Genomic DNA, 12,242 nt, shown 5'->3' with positions numbered 1-12,242 from the left:
AAGTCATATTCCCTTCTCCAGCAATGATGGGAATTCCTCATTTGCAACCATGACAGTTAAAATTATGCTGTGTGCCCAGTGAAAAACAAACTGGAGGTAGATCATCATTGAAAAGGTGGAGAGGGAAATTACATTGCACATACATGACTCAAAACTTCCCCGGATGAGGCAATGCTAGCAGGGTTCATAGTCTTCTTCCCTGTTTTCCCAAAAATTCATGCCTGCTTTAAATAAGCAATACAGACCCACATGTGCTCTGGCTTAGTGCTTAGCAGCTGTAGCCACTGTTCTCAGCACTGAAACTACTGGATTATGGTTGGCTGAAATGTCACACTTCTAACTGCAACACAGCCAGAGCCATCCACGACCAAAGCCCGCGTACTAAAAGCCAAAATTGTACTCTGTGGGCAAGGAAGCTCATGGGCTCCTAGCCATTCAAGTTAAGAAAGCAGAAAGAATGAAGAATGCAGTGGGGTTGCTGTGTCACTATAATTTAGCAAGAGTTTAAAGCCGTTTCAGGAAAAAAAGCACTGTCAGGACAAGATATGAGAACACTAAGAGAAGCAGCAAAGGGGATGAAGACAGCAGCTCAGCCAGACTGAATCAGGCTGGTTCAAGGTGCCGGGGAGGTTGACACATCCCTGATGACAATGTCTTATCCAGCAGAGATTCCTTGGCCAACTGCACCATGTACCATGAGGTTGTCAGTGTTTCACTTAATAGCATGCTTGCCCCCACCCTCTCCTGTCCGTATGAGTAATAAATTGTTTCATTTATCTGAGTTATATCTGTGGGGTTTTTTTTCAAGTCTCTGTGCTTAGTGAAAGCTTTTCAAACAAGTTTAGCCAAAAGATCTGGGGATTACATAGCCGCACTCACCTCAAATCTTGGCTCACTTTTATTTGCATATTTACTAAACTATATATTCATGCTTTATGTAAACGCTTGTCATTGATAAACATTACAGACTTTCTTGTGCCTCTTTTTACTCGTTGTTTTGACTTTAGCTGTTTGAAAGCTCATATAGATGATTCCTTGAGACTCACTCATTCTGCAAGGACAGTCTAATATTTTTGATACTTTTAACATATAAGCCTGCTCACCTTTCTCAATCCTAACCTGACTGTAGTCAACACAGCTATAAATGTATCAAACCTGTGCTAGAGGAAATTCAGATTCTCTATTTGCATATTTAGAAGCCTGAAACATTTGATGATTCTCAAGGAGGGTAAAATTTAATTTTATATGGACAATAAAGCACAGAAAATCATAGCAGAAAAGTGACAAAAGTGATGTGACTTAACAAAGCTACCTCAGGAAAAGCTCTTAGACCTAACTTGCAGGTCAGCAACAACAGACTCAAACCCAAGGCTGCTCAGAACACTGCAAAACATTGGGGTTACTTTGATGTGAGCTCTAACGTGCCAGTCTTGCAAGTAGACACACAAAGATGGATGCAAACAATGCATACGATCTCTGGGAAATTAATTCATTTTCCACGATCAGAACGCAGCTTTGCCTGTTTTTGCTTAGATAAGGTGAGACAATATCTTGGCTGATGAAGTGTCAGAGTTTGGGGTCTGTTTTTTGTAAGCGGTCACCTTTTCTAGGCACCATAGTGAATTGTTTACATTGTTTTGAAGCATCCACTGATGCATTAATGGACCCCAAAAGGGAACAAACAATCAAACCTGTAACAAATTTCCTCAAAGGCAACAGAATAAAAAGTCTTTCTGCCTTCCTACAATTAACTATTCTTTGGTTACTCAAAATAAGCCCCAGACAGAATGAATGTTTACATAGCACAGAAATTAAAACAAAGGAAAATAAAACCTATCATCTTGATTATTTTTCTTCACTTAAAAACATGGACATAATCGATCATTAAAGTGAGAATCTTGACTTTTGTTTCAGTAAAGTGCTAAAGCATATGTTCAACTTCAACCTATGAATCTTATCAATTATTCAAAAGCTGGGAAAGTGCCAAAGGGCCTTGCTGAGTAATAATACTGTTCGGCCCTAGTCCAGGTCGAGAGTGGGATACAGGTTGCTACTTCTATTACAAACTTTAATGGAATTTTCCTTTCTCTATTTGAGTAAGGGATTTCCTCTTTCCAGGAACCTCTAGCAGAATCTGTGGGTTGAAATAGAACTGGAGAGTTACTGCTTAATTTGTCATCTGGATAACTCGGGGTACAGAGGTGTAAGAACACCACCACCACTCACCGTTCGGTGATGTATCCACTGACTGTGCCCATACTCCAGGGTTCCTCCCAGCTCCCGCGTCAGCTGACTTTTGTCAATATAGCCATGCAGATCAGAGACAGAATTTAACATGATGATCTGGAATGAATCCAAACACACCAGACTGAGAGAAATAACAAGCCCTTTCCATCATTGTTCCTAGGATCTGGGTGTGCCTTAAACATATATGATGAAACTGCAGTTCCACCAGAGGCAGTAAGTTCTCATTACACATTTGTTCAGGCAATTTCCATTAGATTTTGCCTTCTCAACATGTACGTGGCCATTCTTGAACTAATCATCATTTGACATCATCTTGCTCCTTGCTAGGCTGAGGGTGCAGTTGTTTCGTACATGCATCAAGAGCAAAAGTATGGTATTTATAATGTTCACACAAACTTCCATCACATAATTGCTATATTTTCTAGATTGTTGTTATTTACACGGAAATAGAGGAGTAGGCATGTTAGACAGTTTGCTCAACACCAAGAAATTGATCCAGGGAAGTGCTGAAATGAGACTAACATTTTCCTTTCAGTTGTGTCATTTTTGTGGCATCATATGTCCACAGAGTTCACTGCTATTATTCCATTTTAAACCATGATGGAAGAGAAAGAAGAGACAATGGGTTAGGCCATCTAAGAGAAGTCACAGTCTACAAAGGTCAAGGAAGTGCCTGCTATGAAAAGATTATTCAGGCTTTTGTGTATGCTAAGAAGATGCTTTAATTCCCTTCCCATGATAGGAGGTTCCCTAGGTAAATCTCTGGCTATGTTCCTTTTGAATTCCCAGGTTTTTGTCTTTATCTCACATGAATGCTGGTGTATCTCCAATATTTCTGTATTTTGCTCCTGGGTAATGATATTTAATCAAATAATTATCCTAGTAGATATTTACTTCGGTTGGTTTTATTAACCACATTTGTATGTAAATCCTGCATTTTCTTATTGTATCTGGTTTATTATTTCAACCTCTGTTTCCTGCTCCTGTTTGATCTTCTGGCTGCTACTCAATCCAGTGTTGATTTAACCCAGCAAATCTATTTTACTGAACATATTTGCAGTCTGATAGCTCAGCTAAAATGTTTAACAAATATTTCCTTAACAAATGCACACCGTATTCCTGAAGCCCCTTTTGAAAGCTCAGGTCCTGGCCCTGACTCGCTTATAATTGTGATAGGAAATGCAACCCATCCATGGTCCGGTTATGACATTAATCTTGACATAGTGCCAAACGCACAACATGAACAACCAACCTGCAAACCATTTTAAAAGATGATGTTGGTACTAAAGGTATGTACTGATGATACCTAATTCCTCGAGTAAGGAACTTTCTGGCTCTGTTCTCATGTAGGATGCCATTTTCAATGGGGACAAACAGAAGTTGCTCTCACTAACCTACCCATTCTGAAACTGAGCTACACAGAGGCATATCCAGAGAACCTTTTTAGGAGGGGCTGCAAACACAGCTGAAGGCCCCCCCAGAGACCACAGCAGAGTCCAGGAGCTTTGGACATCTTTAGCACAACCTTGAGCAACTTATAACAGCATCAGGCCCACATGGACAGCCTGTATATAAATCTGACGAGCTATTTACAGATTTCTGGGCAGGAGGTGGGCAGATCTAGCAGCAAGCGCATCGTGCTCTTAGCTTTTGTAAGACTCTAAGACCTCTGTGGACATACTCAAGATGGTTCAAAATCCGAATGTCCAAGACGACCCCAAACTAAACTCATATTGATTTTCCTGCCTGTAACGAAATTACTGTTTAATATTTAATGCAGTGTTTGATCCCTGCCTAGAATAATTAACCTCCCTTCCAACTTTGATTGTTTCAAGTTGGATTTGAAATGCAACAGTGTCATAGAATAAATTACTAAAAGTATAGAAGATGCTGAATTGTTAGAAAATGCTAGTCCTTGATGAAGTTGTCCCTTTCCAGGCTGCGGTCGCTGATACTACAGTTGCTACGGTAACAGATTGTGGCTTATTAAATATAGGAATATCCATTTTTTTAAGGTACTATAAAATTAAAAGATTTTATTTTGTAATCAAACTTAAATTTTTACATAATTTTGCATCTTAATTACCCAAAAGCCACCCTTGCCAAACGCGGTCAACGTTACAATTTAATCCAGAATAACCAGATGAATATTCATGGTTACTTTTTTGTATGCATTGTAATAAATGGGCTGCTGTCTCTTGAGCAGAACCATGAAGTGTCTTAAACACCTGAACTTCAAACTCAGTTATTGACAGAGCCAGAACTTTTTGGAGAGCCACAGATCTTTTGCAAAAACAATATAAAACCACAAGTAAAATCCAAAACAGTCATATGAAATCGCTCCAGTAAAGTAATTGTGTAACACAATATGAGCCTGTTCCAGGATTAAATACTATTAATAATCACCATTCAGGTTTATTTATAAACTACTTTGAAATCATATGCAAACATGCAGCTAGGAACAACTCCCAAAGAGTTCTCATAGAACAATCAAAAACTTTTTCAGGATTGATAACCTACCTCAAATTACATTGTCATCAACCCACAGTATATGCCAAATGCATATAAAAAGAAGCAAAAAACAAACTTTGACTCTTGAGGGCATGGGGATCATAAAAGGCATTAAGAATGGGCAATAATATGTAAGCACTTAACAGGGGCACTGTCAGCCTCACCATGGATAACACATAAAATAGCACAGAATTCAGGCCTAGCCTTTCATTGCTCTGTATTCCTAAATACTTTCGTTTATCACTGGAGTGAGAAGATCTACCTGGGCCTACATCAGGGAATGGCTCCTCTGAGTTGAGATGTCGATACTTAAAAAGCAACTCACATTTTCTAGCTAGACTGACCTTCCACATGGGAATATCTCCATTAAATACTGTGAAACACCCACTGGTAATTAACTCCTTGGCATTACTATTATATATATCTTAGAGACCTCAGTCAAAGTCCCCAGTTGCCACTTGCAATGAAATTTCAGTCACTGGGTTATGAGAAATTGCTGACACCTAAGAACTGCAGACATGGAGATAAAGGAAACACATGGGCAAAAAAAATGCATGCTTACCGGTACCTTCATTTTAAAGTCATCTCGATAGAGTTTAATGCCAATGTCAGCGATTGTCCTTTGGATAAAGCGGGAGGGTCGCAGGACAAACACCAGCTGCAAGTTTCCTGGGAATGCTCCCTGCAAGTAATACAGAAATATTAGAAGGCACAACTCTGCCTTACAGGAAAGCCAGTGGAATTTTCAGCCAAGTGTTTCCTAAATGGAACCAAAGCAGGTAGGACTTAGTGAACCTTCTTCAGTCCATCTGCTAATAATATCAGCTGGTCCATTGGGCATATGCCCATTGTCACAGTCTCCAAACCCAACAGAAAGACTGGCCTATAGATTTCACTGCCCAGACATACATTGTTTTCTGATATGGATTTCTCACAGAGCTGTAAAGTTTCTGGACTAGTGTCTTCCCCCATTCCTGAACCTCACCAAGCCCCCTTTGCACTTTCCCATTGTTTTAGGCTGCAGCCATTAGAGGACAAACCTGACCACCCACATTGGACTTGGTGAAAGGAGCTGGTGGCCCAGATGAATTCCCCACACTGACCAACCTTCTCTCTCTGGAAAGGGTTTTTAATCTCCTCGTGTTCTTCCCGCCCCCCAAGCACTCAGCACATTGAGACATGGTCCTGTCTGCAACACCCAGCCCACATCTCTCACGCTCTCCTCCAAGCTCATCAAGCATAAAAAAGACTAATTTCTAGAAGAAAGCAGCTAAAAAGAACCAGGAATTAAAAGCAATTCTGTCTAAATTCCTTGAAAGAACTTAAAATCGCCTTGGTCATCCCTCCATCCTACACCTCTGTGTATAAATGCTTGTTCCTCACACAGCACATGTTCCTAGTAATAGATGTATAAAACCAGCTGCTTTAATTAGCACTGAAAAATCAGTGCTTAGCTCTGACTTTTGCAAATGAGATATAATAAGCTATTAAGAGTTTCTGACAGAGATGACTTCCTACCACACAAACCCAAGTCCCTTGGGATCAGTTTCTTTCATAAGCAGGCCACGTCATCACTCCTTGCTGCACAGAACGACACCTCTGTTATTTTCTTCTAGGAACCAACTTCAAATTACTAGTATTATACTGCAGTCAACCCAGCAAATAAGGAATCTGTCCTAATTCAGTAAAAAAAATAAGGCTGTGTAATTTGTTACTGCAGCTTCCTCCATCTCTTACTTAATAAGCTTCAGGGCAGAGGAGAATCTGCATCCACAGCCAGAAAACAGGAGCTAAAAAACAAGCACAGGAGACTGTATCCTGTGCTGAAGCTGATAATTTAAATTTCTAGAAGATAAATAACAAAAGCAAGCACTTACTGCTATCCTTGTCAGGGATGCCTTGACTGCGCTCCATTTGTCCCGTCGTCTGTCTATGATGATGATGAATCCGATGCTGGCAGCCTCCAGACTACAAAACAGATGAAATAAGTATGCTGGGTTACATGGAGATGCTCCTGTTTCAAGGCAGTGTACTGCAGCAAAACACAGCCTCCGTCAGATCACCCTCTAAGCCCATTATGGAAATGCAGCGTGCAGTGGAAAGAATGAATATTTGGCAGAAATGCATATGAAAACAAAAGCCGGCAAATTTTCTGTTTCCAGTGTAAGGCTAGTAGCTTACACAAAACAGGGATATTTTATCTGCCAAGTCTCTCAGCCGCTATGCTGCTCTGCTGCCAAATCTAGGTGATATGAATAGGTCGGGATCACGAATTACACTGTTCTGTATTGAAGGCAAACACCTCAGATCTTTCTTTCTCTGCAAAATAATTCAAGTTATTAGACACTCCAATCTTCATTCTCCAAGTATGCTGACATCTGACAGGGATTCAGTATCTCCCCACTGTCACCACACTTTGCCTGTGTACACTATTCTGGTAGACAAAGCAGGAATTGCAGGGTTATATCTTGCCAACTGCAAACTGGTTCTAGGGTTGCAAGTCATTCAAAAGTATCCTTTTAACATATTTGCTAGAATAACGGTTACTGTTCCTTCTCAGTACTTTTCCAGGAGGATCTATGAGGCACTGATTTGATGCTCCATCCCATCTATATAGACCTCAAATAACCCATCCACTCTGCTCTCAAAAATCCCACTTTGGTGTACAGGGCTTCAGTGGGACTGCTGTGCCCTCTGCCTGCCATGAACAATCGGAGTTGCAGGCAAGTCCTTGGAAACAAATGAGCACACACTGAGAAAAACTTCCAGAAACTTCATTATAGCAGGATGGCTCAGTCACCTCTGGACAAATCAGAGGCAGGCAGAAAGAGTATAAATATCATAATCAAAGGACGTACTGCAATTGAACATCTAATCACAGATTAAGATCAAAATAAATAGCATAAAACATTTTCTTCATCCCTTTTCCATTGTTCATAAAAGAAGCATCCCAGGAACACCATTTTCCTGAGTCATTTTGTGCAAACTCATGTCAATAACCCACCAAAGAGCTCCAGCATTAGCAACTCTGCAGGATCAAGGACAGCAACTTGGAAGCCAAAGTGTTGTGCAAACCCGGGATGCCATGCAAGTGTTCCTGTCAGTTCATACTGGTAATAGGAAAACTCGCTCAGTTTCCCGCTTCAATATTTTTTTACAGCATTCCTCTGAGAATTACAAAATTCCATGAAAATAGATGACCTTTCCTCTTAAGTAGTGCAACATGCAGCTCTTTACACAGAGGACAGAAAATGTGTTTGCAGCAGTGCCTCTCAAGCACAGGGAAGATAATTCATCAGTTTCTCCTTTTATATATATACAAATATATACATATCCTTCAATAGCCTAACAAATGTTTCAGGGAAAAAAAAATGACCACCATGGCACCTATGTGTTAGCTCTGGACGTTAGGAAAAAAGTGTTCAGATGAAAGGCAAAAAAGAAATGGTGTATATTACAGATTGTTACCAAAAGGGTGCGAGAAACTAGACACAGAAGTCTTAACTGGGAGCTTCCTACCCTACCCAAAAATCTTCATTGGTTTAATCAAACCAATGGGGACCAAAAATTGCATGGGAGGTCTGGAAGGTGTGAAAGGCTTGGGCAATCAGCCTCAGTCTCCAGAGCACCAGGGGGCAGCTCTGGGGCAGGGTGCCCGTCCTAACAGACACAGAGGACGAGGTCAGGCTGCTTCTTTCTGCCTGGACAACCGATGGTGCTGCACTATAGGTGGGGCGACAGGGATTCCGGTTACATCTCAAACAGAGAAGGTTGGGGTAAACTTGCTGATAGTTTGGGAAATCAAAATGAGCACAAAGCCACATGTCATTTTCATCCTTTGCTTGTGTCGTACATGTCCAAAAAATATATTTTTTCTTTAGTAACTTGCCAGGCAACATTTAGGTCACTACAGAAAGAAAACAACTCCTAGAAATTTGAGGGTGCACATGCATTTAGGAGTCACAAGGAAAAGGACAACGTTTTTTGCTTCTCTGTTCCTGTTCTATACCCTCTGTGCAGCATCTCCCTCCAGGCAAAAGCCCCACTCCTCAGCATCAGAGCTGCATCCACCCTGGGCACAGTTCCAGTATGGGTTGGGAAATTACATATTAGAGAGCAGTGTAGGGGAAAGGGACCTGGGGGTCCTGGTGGACAGCAGGATGACCATGAGGCAGCACTGTGCCCCTGTGGCCAGGAAGGCCAATGGTACCTGGGGTGTATTACAAGGGGGGTGGTTAGTAGATCAAGAGAGGTCCTCCTTCCCCTCTACTCCGCCCTGGTGAGACCACATCTGGATTATTGTGTCCAGTTCTGGGCCCCTCAGTTCCAGAAGGACAGGGAACTGCTGGAGAGGGTCCAGTGTAGGGCAACAAAGATGATTAAGGAAGTGGAGCACCTCCCTTATGAAGCAAGGCTGAGGGAGCTGGGGCTCTTTAGTTTGGAGAAGAGGAGACTGAGGGGTGACCTTATTAATGTTTATAAATATATAAAGGGTGAGTGCCACGAGGATGGAGCCAGGCTCTTCTCGGTGGCAAACAATGATAGGACAAGGGGTAATAGGATCAAGCTGGAACAGAAGAGGTTCCACTTAAATTTGAGAAAAAACTTCTCAGTAAGGGTGACAGAGCACTGGAACAGGCTGCCCAGGGAGGTTGTGGAGTCTCCTTCTCTGGAGACATTCAAAACCCACCTGGACATGTTCCTGTGCGACCTCACCTAGGCGTTCCCTGCTCCAGCAGGGGGATTGGACTGGATGATCTTTTGAGGTCCCTTCCAATCCCAAACATACTGTGATACTGTGATCTGCCAGCCCCTGTACCAACAACAGCCCAGGTACTGCATTTGCTGCAGAGGAACCTGGAAGCTACAGTTCCACAGTCCTCCTGCTAATACAACCACCCTCCCAAAAGGCAAAACAACCATTGACAAGCTGTCAAATAGAAACACACTCTAAAAACCAGACTGATGGTGATTGCATACAGTTTGCTGGCCTAGGGAACAGGAGACTACCCAGTCAGTACTAACTGCTGTCTGACCATCCAGTCCACAGAAAACTGGCTTGTCAAAGCCAAGATCATACTTGTTAATACTTGAAAATTCTCCTACAATCTATCCACCAATTCAGACTAATCCGGAATAAAGTTTTTAAACATTTGATACTGATAAAACTAACAGTTACTACAGTCTAGTGCTCCCCAAAACAACCTCAGCACCCTCACTGGCCTCGTGTTAGAGCACAGACTCAAGCAAGTTCTGGCCCTGTGGAGGTAACTCTTCTATTCACAGTTCTTCAAATGACCACAGAAACGAGTAATCACAAGATGCATGTCCCCACTTGGGTTTCTTTGCCCTTGCAAGGAACAGGGTTTGATCCAAGTATCTGGTTAACCAGAGGAAATACACAATTGTTTGTCGTGACTAATTATACAAAGAGAACAATGTTACAATTCAACATCCATGTTGCTTACAGGGTGTTATTGAAACTAGTCTATTGTTTAGAACAAAGTTGTTAGTAAAACAGTGAGATACGAAGAGGGAATTAAGTTAATGCAATTGTCCTTTCAACAGTTACATGTTCAGATTCACTGGAAAAGGCTGTCTCTTTAATATGCTCTATACATTTTTGACAGCCATGTTAATTTTAGAGAACCGTGTTAAAGCAGCAGGAAAATGGGAATGTAAGAGGACATACTTGAATCAAACGAATCACCAAAATACGGCCTCTAATCCAAAGAAACAGACAATACCTATTACAATCAGTATCTACTTATGTTTTCAGCTCAGACTCATGCAACCAATTAGCAGCTGCTGAATCTCTCTCAGATAATAACTGCACACACCAAATGAGGCTCAAATCTGATGCAGTTCCATTGAAAACAGTAATTTATAACATAATGACCAACAAAGTAGGTGTGTTAGCTGAAGTTAACAAAATACTGATGTTGGTCTAAAGAAATATATAATTCAATTAATAAAAATGAGAAAAATCTGTTCTTCACAAAATTTATGGTGTAGGTAAACCACAAGTAACTGTACCCATAAGCACCATACTCACACAGGCTTGCCTTATTTTGCCCATCTGCCTGGTTTGAGAGCCCGACTAGAGGCTTTCTAAAAGGACTGTTCATGGAAGATTGGAGGCCTATAAGAATTTAGAATCAGACCCTTACAATCACACCTTGGTGAGCAAACTGCAATGGAAGTAACTGACAAAACAGCATCTGCCAAAAGCAACAAGTACAACTGTGATTTAAACAAACACAGAAGTATTTGTGCCAAGTAGAACTTGCCTCTGTGCCTCACAACTAACTTTTAAGTCCCATTTTTAAGTGTGTCTCAAACATGTAGATCAGAAGTCACTTAAAAAGGGACCTTTGCTGTTTTTAAAACTACATGTCTGTAATCAAGCAGTTCATTTTTTTCAGATATTCTGTGCATGGGAATTTGTAACAGCACAAAGGCATCCAGGCATCAGATGCAACAAGAAAAATTAAATTCATAGATAATAGGAACAAGAGCTTATTAAATACAGAGAAATGCAAGAGAGAAGCAGCAAAGGAATTTTCTGATGAAATTACGCTTCGCAAGAGTGGTCATGGGGGTGGGGAGAACTGGAAATAGTGAACAAATGGGAATAGGAACATTGCTTATCAGTTACCGCTGCAAATCACAGTGTTGCAGGCCAGTTAAACAGGTAGGCTGAGGAAATGAAAGATGAAATAGATATGTAATGACTTAGATTTAAATATGAGACAAGAGTAAAGGAGAGCACAAGACCACTGAGTGTGCAGTCTGGCTATGGGGGGGCGCCACTCGCAGCTCTCCCCCTCCAAGGCCAAGTGCAGTGAGTGTAGCCGGCTGGCAAAGCCCAAACCTGCCAACCAGCCGTGCCTGGCACGGGGGCTGGGGGGAAGGCACAGGCCAGAACCCTTCATTACACAAACAGTGCAGGTACAATCCTAGCTGTGGAAAAGTGCAAAGAGCAAGCCAAGGCATGAAATTGAAGAGAGATTTTTCAGGGAAAAATGAGAATCAGGCCATTAATCAAAAAATTCAGCTACCTATTACAGTATATATCATTTACAACATTGAACTTATTGGTTAAAAAAATAGAGAATAGACTTAAAGATTACGTGATTTGAAGAAGGAAGAGTGGGGACAGAAGATGAGGAAAACACATGCTGCTAAAAGCAAAGCAGCTGCACAGTGCAGAAAAGAAAAACGTGGGAGAATGTCTCCATCACTCAAATCACTGGCAGACTATGCAAAGGCAAGAAGCAAAGAAACCACTCAGGGATACACTGCTGCACATCTTGACTGCCACAGGTTGGTGGATGAAACACAACAAGGGTCTAGACAAGAGAGGTACCTTCGCACAACAGAAAACTCAAAACGGGCCTGTAACCCTGACACAAAGCCAGACCTCAGCCTTCTGCAATGTTATTCCCTGCTTTTCACCTTGGTGTTCAGAATGGTATCAGTTG

General features: G+C 41.4%; 1 protein-coding gene across 1 annotated transcript in view; it reads right to left on the bottom strand.

The window, feature by feature from the left end:
* MCF2L2 (MCF.2 cell line derived transforming sequence-like 2) overlaps window positions 1–12,242 on the bottom strand; it is a 163,949-nt gene that overhangs the window by 103,833 nt on the left and 47,874 nt on the right. Inside the window, exons 4-6 of the mRNA XM_082056760.1 lie at window positions 6,636–6,726; window positions 5,321–5,440; window positions 2,227–2,343 (exon numbers count right to left, since the gene is read on the bottom strand). Of these exons, the coding sequence (XP_081912886.1) occupies window positions 2,227–2,343; window positions 5,321–5,440; window positions 6,636–6,726 (328 nt within the window). The remainder of the gene's footprint in view (window positions 1–2,226; window positions 2,344–5,320; window positions 5,441–6,635; window positions 6,727–12,242) is intronic.

Source organism: Streptopelia decaocto (genome assembly GCF_964273445.1).
Source record: "Streptopelia decaocto genome assembly, chromosome: 6".
NCBI classification, from domain to species: domain Eukaryota; kingdom Metazoa; phylum Chordata; class Aves; order Columbiformes; family Columbidae; genus Streptopelia; species Streptopelia decaocto.
This window is presented reverse-complemented; position numbering and strand designations above follow the sequence as displayed.